The 19219-nt window shown below is 37.1% G+C and overlaps 2 protein-coding genes across 3 annotated transcripts; both read left to right on the plus strand.

Annotated features, from left to right (window-relative positions):
• Nucleotides 1-1530: 1530 nt before the first annotated feature.
• Nucleotides 1531-8840, plus strand: LOC105278229. The gene is made up of 10 exons (XM_011337176.3): nucleotides 1531-1969; nucleotides 2285-2587; nucleotides 2670-2915; nucleotides 3031-3239; nucleotides 3349-3598; nucleotides 3682-3894; nucleotides 4066-5770; nucleotides 6035-6675; nucleotides 6891-7015; nucleotides 7125-8840. The coding sequence occupies exons 1-10, from the start codon at nucleotides 1844-1846 to the stop codon at nucleotides 8071-8073; spliced, it is 4767 nt and encodes a 1588-aa protein (XP_011335478.1). The 5' UTR covers nucleotides 1531-1843; the 3' UTR covers nucleotides 8074-8840.
• A 1349-nt stretch (nucleotides 8841-10189) lies between these two features.
• Nucleotides 10190-18799, plus strand: LOC105278228 (probable histone-lysine N-methyltransferase CG1716). 2 transcript variants are annotated; one of them, XM_020031314.2, is made up of 14 exons: nucleotides 10190-10329; nucleotides 10993-12791; nucleotides 13019-13669; nucleotides 13793-13912; nucleotides 14195-14323; nucleotides 14417-14618; nucleotides 14711-14808; nucleotides 14913-15078; nucleotides 15164-15824; nucleotides 15897-15954; nucleotides 16097-16455; nucleotides 16551-17338; nucleotides 17556-17894; nucleotides 17983-18796. In XM_020031314.2, the coding sequence occupies exons 2-14, from the start codon at nucleotides 11017-11019 to the stop codon at nucleotides 18136-18138; spliced, it is 5502 nt and encodes a 1833-aa protein (XP_019886873.1). In that variant the 5' UTR covers nucleotides 10190-10329; nucleotides 10993-11016; the 3' UTR covers nucleotides 18139-18796. The 2 variants fall into 2 exon arrangements, with proteins under 2 accessions (XP_019886873.1, XP_026829153.1); XM_026973352.1 differs by lacking the exon at nucleotides 10190-10329 and having other exon boundaries at nucleotides 11549-12791; nucleotides 16551-16814; nucleotides 16890-17338; nucleotides 17983-18799.
• Nucleotides 18800-19219: the final 420 nt, after the last annotated feature.

The raw sequence follows: 19219 nt of genomic DNA on the forward strand, positions 1-19219 counted from the left end.
CATATGAATATAATAATAAACAAGTCAAAATTCTTTCTTAACACAATAATAATAAATTTAAATAATAATAAACACATAACAATATCTGAAACGTTTTACCGGCATTGTGTATAACCTACAATTGTATGTTTTACTTACAGATGAAAAAAAATTTTCGGACCATTATTTTCTTTCATATGTTATTGCCAATTTTTCCTTTTTGCATTAATGCGATTGCTACATTCCGACACAACACAATAACTCATCGTACATATATATATATAATGATCTTCAAGATGAGTTTTGAGGACATTTTAAGGACACAAGATGACATTTTTCGGAAAAATGTTTCAGACAAAAGTTACTTACTTTTCGATGGAGAATAAGAATCTGCAATAAAAAGTTGGGGTTTCAATTTAAGAAATTGAAGGTGATCTTCGCGTGACCTTCAAACGACTATTCAAGGTCAAACCAATGGTATCATCTTATGTCCCCCTCGAAATCGTGACATGTCTGTCTGAAACATTTTTTCGTATCTCTTTTAGTTTTTTAAAAAATCGACTGTATAAATTAAAATGGGCCACCCTGTATATATATCACTAGCGGAACCGAACATACCCGAACAGCCGAAGTTACACGAAGTGCCAATGCTCTCCCCTTACCGCTAATCTCAACTTCCCCTCGTAAAAGGCTCCGTCCATATATTCCTATGTCAATGAGTACATCGATTAGAATCGTACAAGAGATACAATGTAAGAAGTGTCTACAGAAAGATAACCGCATTTTTTCTTTTCTAATCTTTTTACAAGATCTTCTGCATTCCCGTATAATTTGAGAACTATTTTGAAAAAGAAAGCTGATGGCACGTCAAAAACACATGCTAAGATCTGGAAATTGGAGTTATGAGTATAAATTAAATGTAATCGTCTTACTTCTACGTTTTCCCATGAACAGCGCGCGCATGATATTTACTTTCGATCGCCTTGAAGATAATTACCGGAGGGATTAATGGCAACTTCAATTTCACCTTCCCGTAGCAAAAGAAGCGTCACATGAATTATATCGTAACATAAAGAAGAGATGATTAATGATTGACGAGTTGAATATCCGAGAGTATCGTGTGAATTTAAGCGAAACATGTGTTTAAGAATTAACACATAACTATATTGTTTAGAAATAAAAGGAATATGAAAATGAAACAAGATTGCTGATTCTTGTATTCCTTATTATATCATATATTGTCAGCTGATATTACACATTTCGCATTATAACTGTCTGATAAAACATTAATTTATATTTGCAAAATTATTTTTCTTTTTTAAATTATTGTAGAATGTTTATATCAAATTTCAACTTAAGTTAATTAAAATTTATACGAATTGGACATAAACGTAAATTTTTAAAATTTTCTATAAAGAAATTCAACTGAAATTAGTTTCTTATTTGAGTTTTGCTTGCACTTTGCCCTACATATTTATTATTCACATCAAATTATTAAAATACCTACTTTATTATTATTCTAATAAATATGTATATGATAGAATATATAACAGTATAAAGATATAATTATGACGATTTGCATTGTTTTAAAATATTCAAAAATGTACCGTCTTGAAGTTTAAACTATACATCATCCTATTACTTTTTTAAATAATCGCGGTACAGCGCCGCCAAGCGTAGAAATAATGAATCCCGCACGCGGTTGCAACTGCCTAGGGATTATTTGTTGTTTGTAGGTTGCCAGTATTGCGCCAACTATCAGAATGGCCGTTCCTGTCATTTTAAATTTGAGTTATACTATATATATATATACATTGATAAAAGTCCTCGTATAAAAGTTTGACACCATCAATTTCAATGAAACATGTCAATTCACGTTACTGTAAGCGGGAATCCTGTAAATATACGTCGCGGGAGAATGATATTATCGGATCTAGATCAAATTAAGAAGAATGAACGCGATCGCCGACGGAGGTTACGTTTGGAGCAGGTAAACATATTATATATTTTTCATAGCATTTAAATTAGCTCGACACGTGCGCGCGTATGCGTGTGTTGCATATTGTGAAAAGTTCAAATAAAAGCTTGCAATGCAGAAAAAAAGTTGAATACACATATTTGAAATAGATCGTCACTTTGCTGAGTAATGGTTACAATCAGTTTGGCAATGTAAATGTTAGATGTATAATGCTGAATTAAATTTTTTGTTATTGCACTTGATGCAAAAGTGTTTAAGTTATAATTATATCGTAGCAGATACATTCGATAATGGAAAAGGGCTGCAAAATAATACGTTATTTTACAGGTACGGCAGCAGTCAAAAGAAATATCGCACCGACTTTTGGAACGTGCTAAAAGAATAGCGAGGGAAGAACTTAGCAAATTGGAAAAAGATGGAAAATCAGAGCTCAAACAGATGCATGACAGGAAGATTATGGAATTGCAACAGAAATACCAAGAAGACCTGGAAGATATTGGTCAGGCTCATGCTTTAGCTGCTTTGCAGCCAGATGCAGATGCAATAATAAAGGAGGAGAGAAAGAAAGATAGAGCTATGGCTCTTAAAAGAGGAAAAGAGGCTGTAGAACGCATGAAAGAAGCTAAACAGGTAATGAGAGCAATAATTGTGTCGCTTTTAATGTTTATTTAAATATGGATAATTTTATTTGTTCCCAAATTAATTTTTTCAGGACAGTGCAGAAGCAATGCATCAAGAGAGATTACGTAAAGTACGAGAAGTAGAAAATACGAGAGCCGCGATGGTAGCTAAACTTCCAAAGCCAACATCACCTGAGAAAACCAGCAGGACGGAAACAACTTCTTCCCAAAAAGATACATACGAGGAAAGTGCTCATAAAACATTAACTCCAACAAAGAAGTCCAAAAAAATTTCTGAAAAAAGATCACCTAGAAAAACGAAGAAGCCCAATTCAAAAGTATATAGCTTACTCAAATGTTGAGATTGACTCAAACATAAACTTCAGCCTGTTTAATTTTTTTATTTTTTTATATTTAAGAATAATTAATAAGCGATACTTATATTTATTCAAGGAAATTCAGAAAGTATTATCACCGAGACCAGGCCCTTCAGGATTACAAAAACAATCTGTTAGACAATCCCATAAGACGCCTTCGAAGAAGAAAGTGGAAAAGGCTGATCGCATTGAACGTATCGCTGTTGATGTAATGGACGATCAAATACCGCGAAGAACAGTGCCAACTATGAGTACTACTCCAACTAAAACTCACAAAGTTGCAAGGTACATCGCAATATCGCAAGCATATATTATATGTACTTGCGCGGATTTTATTATCTTACAAAAATTTGACTTTTTTTTGTCTTACAATAAAATTTCATAAATATTTCAGGTACAATCCGGAAGATTACACACAGGATACATCAGATAGCACGAGCAGTATTAGTAGCAGCAGTTCTAGTTCAGTCAGCGATGATTCGTCATATTTCTCTGATAATACGGAACAAATTACGTGTAGCAGAACTCCGAGGGCGGTTCCTTTAACCGAGAGCAAAGTACGATTGTACGATTATACTTCCCGTCAGAGAAACGTTTACAACAGGCCTCTTGGTATAGTTGAAAAAATCGACATTCGGAACGAGGTATGTTAATGATGCTACTACATGATTTATTAGATTCCTTCAAAAACTTAGATTTATTTGTACGTATTTTGTACCTTTAACAGCCCAATGCAATAGAAGCAGCACAGGCGATGAAAAACGCAGAGAATGTGAAGATGCATACATGCAAAACTCATAAAATAAATGCTCAGCGTCGCGGTGAGGATGCAATCTTGCGAGAAAAAGTGCGCAGGGATTACCAAGCGCTTGTGCGGAATCTGGATCATCTGGCGCAGGAAGAACGCAAGTTGAAAGCTAGTCAAATTCAATCCAACATAGTAAGTATGTTGCGCAAGTATATATTTTGAATCAAATTAAATGTTCTCAGTCACCAAGAGATACTTTTATGTACCAAAAAAGCGGTGCATGATTATTGATAACAACAAAAAAACATTCATGTAGAAATGTGTGTGTGTGTATAAAGAAATTAAATGCATGTTTATGATCAGGAGGAGGATCCACACGTGCGGTTACACCAAAGGGATAAGTGCCAACTAGAACATCAGAGGAAATTGACCCGTGCGACTAAAAAAGTTCTCACTACAGATGACATACCAGATCAATATTGTCATCTTACCGAGAGAGTTGTAACTTTACAAACGCAGAAGAAGGATGACGTGCCTCACTCCAAATGGCACGAGTCTCAGCCGGTTGAGGATGAAACGGACATCTATCAGGATAAAGACAGTGAGATGTCGCGCGAGGAACAAATATTGGACATGCTGAAGAAAGTCGAGAGGCAAAAGAGATTATTGTTACAAGAATTTGGCTCAAGTCTACCGGACGATATATTCAATGTTAGTATAAGACCACTCCTCGATGACCGCGTGACGCCAAGAACGTCGCAGGTTACAGATGCTGCCATGCCTTCAACATCGGAGATTAAAGTTATAAATATGTCTAGCGATGAATGCGTGAAAAAAGATCGTAAAGGCAAGAAACCGGGAAAATCGCCCACGAAAAAAAGTGAGATCGCTGTGCAAGCTGCACTGGATAAAGTTAGTCACGCGGAGAATAAAGCTGTGCAAGTAGAATTGCCTGAGGAGAGCGTAAAAGTACCGCATCCCCCTAGCGAAACAACCCGAGTACCTCATCCGATTGAGCCAAGAATTACTATTATTACACCAGAAACGGACGACAGTAGTAATGATTCAACTAGCTCCGAGATCAGTGGAATGGTCATCGAGATTGATAAGAGAGAAGTGATCGTGACGCCCAAGAAGAGGAGAAGCAGTACAAAAGTATCGAAGCGACCGTCGCCTCGAGTTTATCAAAAGATTCGATCGACATCTGTTAGTTCCAAGGCAACCTCACCGATAAAGAAGTTTTCGAGGTCTCAGTCAACCTCCCGCCTAACTAGTCCGCAGAAGAAAACGAGGTGCACAGATATGCCGGACACGACTAGCAGAAGAATCGATATACACGTGAGCAAATCTGCATTCTGCGATGACGAAACAGATCCGTCGCAGGAAACGAAAGTATCGATAGACGCTAGCGCGGAGAGCTCGCAAACGATTTCGAACAATCAAGATCCATCCTCGAGCAAACCGTATCGGGTCCGAACGCAGATGAAAAGGTGGATTCGCATAAAGGACACGTCAGATACATCGACGTCATTCGCGAGCCCACCACCAGTGAGGCCGAGATCGGTCTTCGACGCGTTGACTAACGTTACACCGATCTTGGAGATGTTGGATTCCTCGGGACCCGAAGAGCTAAGAAGATTACGAGAGGAAGTCAGTCCGGTTTCTACGCCGGAAACTCCCTCGCCGCGTACAATGACGATGCCGTCGAATATTCCGCACCGTGAGAGGATCGCCAGAATGCTCAGATACAATTTGATTGACTCTCAAACGAATGACAGTACTGTACTTTCCTCGACACGAATCGATCAAACGGATCGGTCAATTAGTTGCCAGCCAGAGTCTGCATACCCACTCACTCCTTTGCAACGACCATCGATGCCGTCCAAAGCCTGTACGTGCAAAATTCCCACGTGCGAGTTGTTACATACAAAACTTGACGATATTCATGATTATGCGCTGAAAAATTGTCCAGAAATATTACAAAAGTATGAAGACCTACAGAACCTGTGCACAGAGAGAATAGCGTCCTTGACTGACCTCATCGAAAAAGTTCGAAGTGAACAGAAAGGTAAAAATTACTAATATAAAAATTATTTACTCAACATGTACAATTCGAATTGAAAACAGCTGAAGTTACAATAACGTAAAATATTTTTACGGTGTTACGAACAGAAATCGTGTTAATTACTCTAAATAATTAATCGTTAATTATCTCAAATGAAGTAATATGTAAAATCATACACCGAATTGAATTGAATCTGTTGGTAGAATTTGTAGGCAGAGATTATTTTTATGTAATTTCTGAAATAATAATCGTATATATTTATCGCAGGAATGGATCTCTCACTGATTAGTCCAAGCGACGAAACTAGCTTAATGCAGTTATCCATGACGAGACCAGCGCGTAACGACGTGCAAGCTGTGCGTAGATTGATTGAAAGCATTGAAGCGGTTCATGCCCAACTTGCGAGAACTCTGGCTGAATCGCAGAGAATTATTGGGGGTGCGGCGGCTCCGGAGGACGAACCATCCCGCGATGCAGAGGTCCAAGTGACCACTTCTACTCCTGCTCGAAGTAAATCAGTAGATACAATAGATACAGCGCACGTACAGAAATCTGAATTAGTAAATGGCAAAGCTAAGCCAAAGATTATAAGCGATGAAAGAGTTAATATACAGCTTAACCGATTTAAAATACAGCAAAAGCCTCGTGCAATGTCGGTAACAAAAACGTCAGATCGTAACTCTTGGCCCCCGTGTACGTTTCCTCTTCACGAAGAGGAGGTAATAGAGAAATTGTCGAAGGAAATTTTGGGAAAAGCGAGCACTGCTTTTGCAACCTCAAATGGAGATAATGAAGTCTCTGTATCGCATAATGCGCCGGCTTTTAAAGACGCTAGTCTAAGAAGCAGTTCCTCATCAGAACATGAAAAGGACAACAGCGTTGCGAGAGAAATTACTTCCATTCAAGAGGTAAATTATATATATATTTAATTTATATTCTCTTTATATATTTACATTTAATTATATTGGACATTTAAAAATGTGGGATAAGAACATAGAAAAACATTCCTGTGTATCTAATATCTCTGTATGAATTGTCTCTAATGTATCTAATCTGTGCAGCTAATAATTTATTTGAATAATTTACATTATTGTAAATCATAATCACATTCTCTCTTGCACAGGCAAGAAAGGAAAACGGGTTTATTCCAATAGCTGGCACTCCCAAAATATCGCGCGATCATGGAACTGCTGCATCGATAAGCGCAAGGCCTAAACCTCCTGTTACATTATTAAATGGACCATACAGGTAAAATCACATAATTCCGTTTAATATATTTCCTAATTATATCTTTGTATATAAATATAATATATAAATTCTATATATTTCATGAATTATTTTTATCACCTCAATACAGGCCAGAGTTGGAATCATCAGGACACGAACTATCAACGATAGTGGAGTTTGATACGACAGATACAGTTAATAAAAACGTCAAGAGCCCAACAAAATCTAAACCTTCAGTACATGTTGCACCTTTATCCGTTCAGCAGTATAAAAATTCCTCTAAAAAGTTATCCGATTCAACATCTGATGTAAAACATCCTAGTGAAAGGTTGAGTCCCGCGCAGAGATCACAGAAAACTAGAATTTGCACTTCTCCTGGCAAACTGACAAACGTGATGGACGGCATTACGTCAACGAAAGCTGAAACGGAGCAGGAACACACATTCGAGAAATGCAACAAACAGTTGCAGTGTAACACAATTACGGAAGACCTTGTTGCTGAAGCGAAAGATAAACTTGGCTCTTCTACAAGTACCGATGCTGCTAATAATCATAAGGATAGTAAACATAAGACAACATCCACTAGTTTATACAGTTTTTCCGGGCTGTCTGGTATTTCCGAAATAACGAGTTCTCCGTCATCAGATGCCCTGAAGTGTGCGTCGTCCCCTGAGGAAATGGAAACTGCCTTGAAGAAGCTAGGTTTGGGTTGGGCAGTCGCGACGCTGAAGAAAACTCGGGAGGCAAGTGCTCTTAGTTCATCATCGAATTCGGACGTCACGCCAGTAAACACTGCTAGAAGAATGATTTCTCCGACTAAGAAACATCATGATCCCAGTGGCCTTCCTGACATCAGCGACGTATCGTCGATATCGATTAAAGAAGCCAGCAAAAGCACCGAGCAAGCTGTACTTCTGAAAGGAAGAACTTCTACGCCTAAGTTCCAGAACTCGAATTCCAGCGAAAGGTCCAGCACGACAAATACGTCCGAAAGTATTCAAGATCCGAGTGATAGTTTAACTGTGCCTAATGTGTCACTTACAAAGACAAAATCTGATAATAAGCAACAGAGTCCTTGACATAAAGTCTTTTATATATACAATAATGTTCTCACTCACTTATTAGAGATATATATATTATTATATTTTATGGGATTTTACGGGAATTTAGTTGTAAAAGAGGATTCTCACATTATTTTTAAGAATGTTAATATAATATATACATGCAATTTTTATCTCAGACAATAACTGTTATATATACGAGGAGTATGCACTTACTTTTATTACAGATAGTTCAGAAGAAGAGAAAATATTTGCACCTATGAGTATTGTGAGGATAATTATTTTTAATACTGCTCACTGAACCGCGTATTTTCTCAACTGATCAGACTGAATAATTAAAAGGATGATTTACCGATGTTTAACATAAAATTTGAAAAATTCATGGCTATACATTCAGAAACAAAATTCACAAAACATTAAATAATTAAAATATCTTTAGGTAAATTGTGTGTTGCACTGACATGAGATACAACATTTTTCAATATTTCATTATAACTTTATAAAAAGTTATAAAAGGATTTTATAGGAAGTTTCAAAGCAATTTTTCTTTATATTATTTCATGCAAAGTAACCATGCATAAAATTAAGAGAATTGCTAATTCTATGTTATAAAGATCAATATTGTGAACTATGGTTGACATCTTTTCAGATTGATGAAATAAGCTCCAACAATTAAAAGCATGAGAGACTATTGAAATATTATGCGACAAAGAATATAATGAAATTAAGACTGACATCATAATTTAAAATGTGAATGACTCAGCAAATATAATTTGTAAAATAGCGAAATAAGAAGAGAGATATATATTTTTAAGGAGCAAGAGATACATTCCATGAAATATGAATATGCATTCTGACTTGATATCATATATTTTCAGAGAAGTGTATAAATATCTATATTTTGCCTTTTTCTATAAATTGGATGAAAAGAATACAATATTATATACATATATATTTACTTGATTTACACCTATATACTTTGATACATATTTTAAGAAAAATGTACTCACTAGTTTGCATTCTTCCCATCAGCAGAGCATCAAAATATATTTGTGGCTTTGCGCTGCAAAAAATATTATATTCTTAAACATTTTTAATTACAATTATTGCTTAACGCTATATGCTTTTATTTCCATATTCCTTTCAGCATAATTGATCAAAAAATTGTGAACAAAAAAAATAATTTTTATTGCAGCAAGTACCTACAGTTTTATTAATTAAACGATGGCAGAATCGGGGTTGTGCAATTGTTGAATAACATCGTCCGCAATCAGCGTATACTTGGAAATACAATCTATTAAAAAACACTTCACTGCAGGCTCTGCTTTTCAAAAACAGATTACTCAAGCCCGTCTCTTCTGAAGTTTGCCGTCTCATGTGTCGCACGAGACGAATGTTCCTCGAGACGTTCGAAAATTCCCTATCCGGCAGCCAACGAGCGTGTCCGACGAGTCGCTGCACGAACGTCGGGCGAGAAAAAGTTCACCGTTGTTTCCATCCACGTTTGTCGTCGTGAACGAACGTTCGTTTCCCGTCGTTGTGATAAGCCATGTAAGTACGTAATTGCTCGGCTGTTATAACTGTACACGAAGCATGATACATGGTAAATTTGCAGCTTGGTTACGTCTCGCCGCGGTTACGGGTTATCCCGAGGGGCAAGTTCACGGTGCTCGCACCGCACGTCGTTGATAGCGCCGTTTTCATTTGCTACAGTGAGTTGCGCAGGGGACGAGGCGGCCGATATTCAGTGGCGATGGTACACACGCTTAGGATGGTGCACATCGTCGATACGTACCCTCGCTCACCAATTCCTCGCGCTTCTTAACACAACGAGCCCGTCGCGGCACGCTCGTCGTTTGTCGAATGAGAATCATCGAGGCCACCGAGGTAGGAGACGACGCTTTCATCGGCCACGAGAACGTCCGAGGCTCGTACAGCAACAGCGTGACGAACGCCGAGCGATCCAGTTTGGGCAGTCCGAGACGGAGAGAGATCCACATCGACGAGGAAGAGCTGCATTGATGTGCAGTGTACCGCGATCGTGCGTCGTCGCAACGCCAAGACCGATAATAGTTCGCGGACTCGTAGAGCTTCCTTCGCACACGTAGCCGTCCGAGCGATCCGTTTCTCAGCGGATTTCTTATCCTCGAGTGTTCCAATTTATGTCGGTAAATTGGAAAACTACGGAACGACGTCCGTTTCATAGTGGATATTGAGTATTCCGAACGATGAATTTCTTTCTGGAATTGCCGCATGCGGTATTAGGAGCGTACAGTGAGTAATCGGCGGTTTCTCCTATTATTGTTTATTCAGTGCCGATGCACGGTCACACGCGAACACGACGCTTTCTGTCATTGTACAGATGACAAGGGACAGTTTGTGTTTGTGTTTAGCTCGAACAGTCGGAAAATTCCCAGGAATTCTTATAAGGAAATTCTTGGGAACGAGATAGAAATTCTTTTAATTTTCTTGTTAATTTTAGTAGAATTCTAGTTCATTTTAATAGGCATTTGAAATTTCTTTTTTGCAAGCAATCTCAAGTTTTGAAAGTGAACTTGTGAAATTGTTTGTTTTGTATGTACATATTTTGTATATATCATATTTATATGGAACATGTAATGCATTCTGTAAATTCTAAAGACTTTGAAATTTTTTAAATGAATATGTGTAAAAACATCATAATTCATATTCTTATTGATCTTTATTAATTCTTTCTTTTTTTATCAAACCCAGACATTTCTAAGTTTGAGGGTACTGAGATTATATAATGTCTCATATACTTAGTTTTATTTCTCTAACTGAATTGTATACTTGCCTAATATCATGACGAGTATGTGTGTATATTTTTTATGTCAAATATACATGGAAAACATTTTTTTCTACTCAAATAAATAGCATTGCCCACAATAAATGACGTGCTGATCTTGATTATTTCAGACTGAGAGTATACATGGAATCAAAATGGCACGCAGACGTAAAACCGAAGTGAAAGGATCTGAAAAGTCATCCCACAAGTATGTACCTGTGCGTAAATCTAGCCGACAAATAGCTAAGAAGCAGTTGGAAGAGAAGAGGATTAATGGCGACATCTCGCAAACATCTTGCTCAAACAGTATTGAAGATCCCAGGTCCACCAATGATGATCATAGCCAAGTTCTTTCAAAGAAGAATCAAAATTCTCAGAAGAAGCATAGCAGGCATAAGAATACTTCTAGCAACAGCATAATTATCAATAATGAGAATGCTGTACACTCCTCAAGGAATATTCCTCTGTACAAGCGGGATGCGGATGAAAGCGACAGTCAAGACAACATCGATAGTGCAATTAATGAATCGAAGAAGCTTAGTCCAGAGGATGTGCAGCAGGTCGTCGTTGGTAACCCGAATCCAAATAACGAATCTTTACATACATCCGCGGCGATGTCCACCGAGATGGAAGTGTGGTCGGAGGATGTGATAGAGGAAACGATTATTTGTGAGGAAATGGAAGTGGAGGAAGAGGTTGCAAGCAATAGTTACGCACAGGATGGTGTTATGGTTGAGCAAGTACTGCTCGTGAACGAATCTAATCTAGCAGGCAAGGATTTTGTGGAATTTACTGTGATACAAAATGAGGATGGTACTGAATCCATGGTAATGGCACCTAACTCGGAAAACGCTTCGAACAATGAGTATGTTATTCGTAAAAGTGTCAATAGTGTACCTATGAGTGAATCAGAAAATTCCATATCAGTTACGCGTACGGATGAATTAGCAAATTGGAACAGTGGAAGTAGTAATACTCCGGATTCCACTGCGGATGCACCTTATATCAGCAAAAAGAAAATAGTACTAGAGAATCGAAATGGTAGAAAGCAAAAGAGCGGTAAACCTGTTTATGAAAAACTGAAAACAGAAATTTCAGAGTCAATACCCGATAAGATTCGTATGTGTTCTGTTAAGGATGATTCCGGCTCTTCTAACGAAGAGACCAATTGCAAACAGGAAGGCAAGGACTTGGAAACAGAAAGTATGCATGTAGCATCATTTAAAGAAGATTCATTTAGCAAAATAGATAATAAACTAGCAAATATGCATATAAGCGAGTGTTCAAAGGAGGTACAAAAGTTGGTGCACGATCTCTCTAGTGTGGAAAGTATCGACTCTCCGCTACAAACTCCTTTGAACGTGGAAAAATTGTCGCCGGTAAATATCGATGATGAGAGCAGTTCGTCGATATTAGATAAAATGGAGCAGTTGCATCGTCCAAACAATTCCGTTAGTTCTCACGTCATAGACATCTTTTCAAAAACTGTGGAACCCAATAATCTTATAAAAAATCAACAAGATATTTTGAATTCTAATTCTTGCAACGATAAACTACAATGTACAGATGACGTTTCAGTAAAATCGAGAATTATGCAGGACAGAAAGAGTAGTCAACAAAAACACGAGCACTTGGCAACTATTGACGAATATCAGGACAGCGAAGGCGATAACAACAAAGTTGATGCTGAAGATATCAAGTTATGCAGCAGCAGTGAGAATAGTAACGACACATTATTATCACTTACCAGTTACAAAGGACGAGAGATGGATGTAAAAAACGCGGCCAGCAATATCGGTGACATTGACAAAAAGGTTGAATTTAGAGGCCGTAGTGGAAGCACCGATACAACAGGCTCTGAAAGTGGTTCAAATAGTTCAGGCGTAAGACGAAGTAGTAGAATTCGGTCTATCGGATTGATGAAACAAAGGTATGAAATCGAATAATCTATGTAACAATTACACATACATAGTAGTAACTTGACTTATTTCATATATAATAATCCTTACATAATTCTATAATCAGTTTGTGTATCAGTAAACAAAAATATGTTTTAAACATTTTTTGATCTTAAAGATAAATCTGATTTATAAATAAATATAATTTTCTGCAAGCACAAGGTTTTTGAATAAACTTTCATACAGAGATTATTTTCAGATCTCGCGGACGCGGCTTGGTTACCAAGCCTAATATGGACGTTTCAAAGGCAACTTTGCAACAAGAAAAGGAAAAAGTAGTTAATAATATAAATCCTTCGATCACTCAGGAAGTAAAAGTAGATAATTCTGAGGTACAATGTGATAAGGAAAATAATTCTAGCAAGATATCAACGTCACTTGATACTTTAGCACCTCTAAGTACTACTTGTAACGTCACGGGATACGATTCTGATTCGTCAAAGCCAGTTAAGGTAAAATCTCGTTGGCGAAGATCAAGTGAACTTGAAATGGGTGGATCGAACGCAGGATTCGCTTCTATTGCTGCTCCAATGCCAATGCTTGGATCATCTGTTACATTTCCATCCGATCCAGCACGTTGTACAGTTATTAATACAGGAGAATCTGTGTCATCGGAATCGAAACATAACATTACAAGCATAAGTACGAAGGCTTGTATAGAAACGGAGCCAATTAAAGATGCATCAGTGACGTCTAATAGCCTTCCTATGGTTTCAACAGTAGCACAAATTCCTAAAACTATAGGAGTGAAGATTTCTTTGCCAATGGTCCTTGAAACAGAGGATAGAGAAATGGAGGAAAGACTGAGCCAGTTTGAACATTTACGTGAAAATTTATATCTCACTGAAAGGTATGATATTCTCTTTGTTGCACAAGTAATATTGCTTCCAGTTAATTTCATATGTAATGTTCTATATAGTGCTCATAAAAGATATTACACAATTTCAATCTACGTTTTACTTTGTTATATCAGATATACGAACAAGGAAACTAAACGAATGGTATGTGATTGTTTCTTAACTGAAGAAGAAATTGAGAGAGGAGAACTTGGTTGTGGGGAAGATTGCCTTAATAGACTTCTCATGATAGAATGGTAAGTACTAATGTTTAAATGCCGTGGGGGTCACCGGCGGTGACTGGCACTCAACATAATATGCATAATAAAAAACTCAGTTTGCCTTGGGCAAGTCATATAAAATTAGTCCGGCATTCAACGTGTTGAAGGAAATTAAACTTTATAAGTTGTGTCTTGTGCATGAGAAATAAAATGTTAAAGCAATGTTAAAGTAATATTTTTCTGTGTTGAGACGTAAAACGAATTATATAAAGTAATTTACACTTAGAGATGATAACATTGTTTTCATATTTATTGCAGTGGACCTAGATGCGTAGTAGGTGATAGATGTACAAATAGAAGATTTCAAAATTGTGAATATGCCAAATGTGAAGTGTTCCGAACAGAGAAGAAGGGTTTTGGATTACGCGCCGTTGTCGACATAACGGCGTGAGTGAAATTTCAGATTAATAACCGTTAAAAATATGTTTGATGAAAAATAAGTAAAAACGCTTTTTAATTTTATTGCTTTTGTAATTGTAGGGGCGAGTTCATAATGGAGTATGTAGGTGAAGTCGTAGATCCGAAAGATTTTAGACGTCGAGCGAAGGAATATTGCAAGGATAAAAACAGGCATTATTATTTTATGGCGCTAAAATCTGATCAAATAATAGATGCTACTATGAAAGGAAACGTATCACGGTTTATCAATCACAGCTGCGATCCAAATGCAGAAACACAAAAAGTAAGAAGTTTGTACTTCATCATAACGCAAAGTAATAAAGAAAAGCTTATGGTATACATAAGAACACATATCGATTAACAAATTCTCTTTAGTGGACAGTGAACGGAGAATTACGAATAGGTTTTTTTAATAAGAAATTTATACCGGCCGGTGAAGAAATTACATTTGATTATCATTTTCAACGTTATGGGTATGTTTTTATTGGAAATTACTAAATAATTATATATTTGTAAAGATAGTACATGTAAGTTTATCTTTTTTTTTAATTCACACAATTACTTATTCAAATATTAGCAAAGAAGCTCAGAAGTGTTATTGCGAAGCACCAAACTGTCGAGGCTGGATAGGTGAAACACCGGAAGAAGAGAAGGAGAAGATTGAAAAGGAAGAGATACAAGAAAAAGATACGAAGAAGAAGAAAGAAGAAAAGAAGCCTGCTGATTACATGGAAGACGAGGACGTAAGTATGATAGAATTAATATTAAGAGTTAATGACTGTTAAGTCGTTAATTTCTTTCTTGTTATACAAACTTTTTTTTTCTCAGTTGGAGGAAGAAATAGACAAATTATGCTCAACTGGCTTGAAAAACCGTGCGCACACATTAACGTTAAGCAGATTAATGGTCCGTAGCAGGGAATTAGAACACAGAACGCGTTTGCTACGTTTCATACAAAGTGGTGAACAACCGTGCCGAAGATTATTCTTGGATTATCACGGATTACGTTTGATATGGAGCTACGACATGGATATCGCTACAAACGAATCGGAGGAAGCTCAACAGTTTCGTTTAGAAGTGCTAAAAACTCTAAATACACTGCCAATACCAAACAAAACAATGTTAATGGATAGCAAAATCTACGGTGTGGTTGAGAGATGGGCAAAAAGATTATATCTATCTCCAAACGCTGACTCCCCGGAGGATGACCAGGTTAAATCCAAGACGATTTGCGACGACTTGAACAGTACTTCTGATAACACCGAAAAGAAAAGCCCTGAAAGTCTGAATGACATTCCAGATAAACGTAATAATAATATCGAAAGTTTGGCAGTTAATGAGGTGAAATCAGAAAATACAGATCAGATACAGAACCTTATATCTGATCTGGCTTCTAGTCTTCTTGCTGAATGGTCTAATCTAAAAGAAGTTTTTAGAATACCAAAAAAAGAAAGGATCGAGCAAATGAAGGAGCATGAAAGAGAAGCAGGTTGGTTTCTATGATATGATTTAAAGTTAGAAGTTACAGTCTAGATAGCTGTTTAACGCCATTCTTTCGTAGATCGAGGATACAGAGAAGAATTGGACAAAGAAGAACAAAGAGGCACATCGTACGATAGGTAAATGATTTGATTACTAGAATTACATAAATCTTAATGATGCTCAGTATGTATAAGATATATAATAAATAAATTATACATAAAAATTTGTATTATAATTAAATTTATATTTATATTATAATTAAATTTGATCGACTTGTAGACATAGATCTGACAGATACAGTCGAAGCGAAGTGGACAAACGCGGTGACAGGAGACGAGGACGAGAATCTCCTGAAACCGAGCACGGTAGAACGAAAGAGAAGCGGGTCGAAGAACGTAGTCTAGTTCCTATACCACGAATGACAAAGTACGAACGTAGGCAATTATTCGCGTTGAAAGTTGCGAAGGAAGAGGAGGAGAGGCAACGTCGACAGCAGCAAGAATCATGGCAGGAACACGAAAACAGATGTTTGGCACTGGGTATAGATCCGCATACCAGCGCCATGGTTGATCCTCAAACTGGTTATCCCGTTTTTTATAATCCGACATTGGGCCAGTGGCAGCATTACTCCACTCAAGGTAGTTATCAGTACGTTCTGTAGAAATGTAAACTTTTTTTTATAATTATTTATTTTAATTATTTTTTATAACAATTTAATATAATATTCTTACAGATGGGGGAGATGTAACGCAACAATGTACCCCTGTATACGTAGGCGGTCCTCAGTCTACCGGTATGATAGGCCAAAATTCTCACGTGCTACCGTCAGCGATGACGACTGATATATCATCCGGAATCACGACCGGCATACCACCCGGTGTGCCGTCAGTGGCTTATACGTTAAGTCAAACGCCTGTGTTCAGCCAGACAACACCCTCCTACTCCCTGATATCACATCCGCAACCGTATACTGAAGGGCAACTACCTCTTCCAAATAGTTTAGTGTCTGCTCACTGCGGCACCCCGCCAGTATCAATTCAGCCACCCCTTTATAACGTTGAAAAACCCGTAGATCAACAATTCTCTAATCTCACGCTCGCGGAAAGTGTTACGGGTCGGCCGCCCCAACCGGAAGTTCCGCCGATAGATTTGCCACCGAAATGGAAGAGTGCAACGGACAGCAGAGGTAGAATCTACTACTACCACGTGAAGGAGAGGATATCGCAATGGCTGCCGCCACCACCCGATCATATTGGAATACAGCCAGACTCGTCGTCCACTTCGGAATCTAGCGAAGAATCTAGCTCGTCGAACGAGGATGAGGAGGATGCCGACGATGATCACGAGGATCAAAAGAATGACGACGCAGAGGCAAGTAGCGGCGCGATGGAAAGTCCTTCGAGCATACCTAGACCAACCGTGTCTAAGAAATTAACTAGTCACACCGTGACTGGAAATTTACTGCCGTTTTCTGAGTCTAAGAAAAGAAGAGATGGATTAGTTCAAGAAAGAATTATTAGTGTAAGTATCGCTTATAATTATTATATAAATTGATATCAATCTAAACATTTTTAGAGAACGATTAATCTTCAAAAAATAACTCAACTCGTCCTATTCTACATGACAATATTAAATTTCTTGATACGAACGTGAAATTAAAGTTCTCTTGCAACTCGTGCAATTTGAAGTAATTTATATATATATATATATATATATATATATATATAAATATTTACAGCCACGTAGGGAAGATGATCGTGTTGATCACAAAGCGTATAAAGAGATCAAGGAGAAACTGCGACGGCAAAAGGAAAGAGCAAAACTAAAGGATCATGCGGAGAAGCTGCGAAAACACAGACGAAGTAATAAATCAAAGTCACACTCGCGGCATGGATTGGGCAAGGTGCAACCAACGTCATCAGCTGAGGTGTCTCCCATGTCTGAGAGGAAGATCAAAGATACGTTTCGAATAAACATGGCTAACGTGATGGTTCACTTCCTCAATCCGTACAGGAAAAATGACTGCAAGCAAGGCAGAATAACTAATACCGAGGATTTCAAGCACTTGGCGAGGAAGGTACGTGTCGTCTCTAACTATAACAAGTTTTACGTCCGACTGTTGACAATATGACAATAACGTCTAACGATTGCACACTCTGTTACAGCTGACGCATTTTGTACTTGCGAAGGAATTAAAACATTGCAAAAGTGTGGATGAATTACAATGTAACGAGAATGTTAAGCATAAAGCGAAAGACTTCGTGCGTAAATACATGAGCAAGTTCGGGGCAGTGTATCAGAAAGGCACAGACGAGGATTAGCTGTATACTTTAATAAAATAAAAATTGTTATTTATTGCGCGCGCTCTTTACTTTGATTATTATTGTGAGATATATTTTAGATGTTAGATGATGTATGTAGATATATTTGTAATTCTATTATTGTAAAATAGACAAGTTTGTATATGCGTGATAAACTTTTTTCATGATTTATCAGTTAATAAATTAGCAAATTTTATAATTTCCCATACTTTATGTGTATGTAAATTCAAATCATCATTTACATGCCGTTCTATGCATGAATTTTTATAAGTAACTTATATGCCAATACAGTGTGTGTGTGTGTATGTGTTTTGTGCGTATGTATGTGTGCGCGTGCGTGCATGCGTTGCGTGTAAAATGCATACTCTGCATCATTATATAAGCTACCATTTGTCACACCCACCTTTTAATATCAATTTAAAAATGAACAATTACCATTTACTCGTGTAATGTTACAAGATAATTTTTGTAAATAATGACCTGCTTCATTGGATTGCGTTGTTATATGTGTTCCTCAAATTGACATAGCATCATTTTGTCAACATTTTGTCTACATTGTACAAAAATTGATTCTGTGATGCGCCAAGATACACAATACACGATTTTCGAAACGGAGAAGCAATGTAAGGTATTAAATAAAAAGAACTCTATTGTACGTTAATTGTTGTTTGCCAGTAGCAGTCATTTTTCGAAAGAGCTCTTTCTGCCCCTTTGTATGATACATAAATACTTATATAACAATCAACTCTCTTATTAAACTTATAGCTTTGTACATGCTGGTAAATGTGTTCATTATAGATATTAATTACTAAATAATGTTAAATTATAAGATATATTGATCTATGCTCAATTATTAAGGCAATAAAATATTATTTCACTTAACTTGTGTACGATATTTTATGATAATCCATTTGATATTGTGGAATATTTCCATAAAGGTATGAAATACATTAGAATCAGCGATTTCATAACGTGTATTTTATCCTTATATGTATCGGAAGAAAGGAGCGATACTTAACTAAAATGTTACTGATACATGATAACAATTATAAAAATATATTCAAATATATTCGTTGTGCTC

Source organism: Ooceraea biroi, chromosome 10 (assembly GCF_003672135.1).
Source record: "Ooceraea biroi isolate clonal line C1 chromosome 10, Obir_v5.4, whole genome shotgun sequence".
Taxonomy (NCBI): domain Eukaryota; kingdom Metazoa; phylum Arthropoda; class Insecta; order Hymenoptera; family Formicidae; genus Ooceraea; species Ooceraea biroi.

Excerpts from the sequence above, each read along its gene's own strand:
- LOC105278229 (XM_011337176.3), top strand. The coding sequence starts at position 1,844 with ATGTCAATTCACGTTACTGTAAGCGGGAATCCTGTAAATATACGTCGC. Across the intron at positions 1,970-2,284 it reads GGAGGTTACGTTTGGAGCAG|GTACGGCAGCAGTCAAAAGA; the intron begins GTAAACATATTA and ends GTTATTTTACAG. Across the intron at positions 2,588-2,669 it reads GCATGAAAGAAGCTAAACAG|GACAGTGCAGAAGCAATGCA; the intron begins GTAATGAGAGCA and ends TAATTTTTTCAG.
- LOC105278228 (XM_020031314.2), top strand. The coding sequence starts at position 11,017 with ATGGCACGCAGACGTAAAACCGAAGTGAAAGGATCTGAAAAGTCATCC. Across the intron at positions 14,809-14,912 it reads TATCATTTTCAACGTTATGG|CAAAGAAGCTCAGAAGTGTT; the intron begins GTATGTTTTTAT and ends TTCAAATATTAG. Across the intron at positions 17,895-17,982 it reads TCAAGCACTTGGCGAGGAAG|CTGACGCATTTTGTACTTGC; the intron begins GTACGTGTCGTC and ends ACTCTGTTACAG.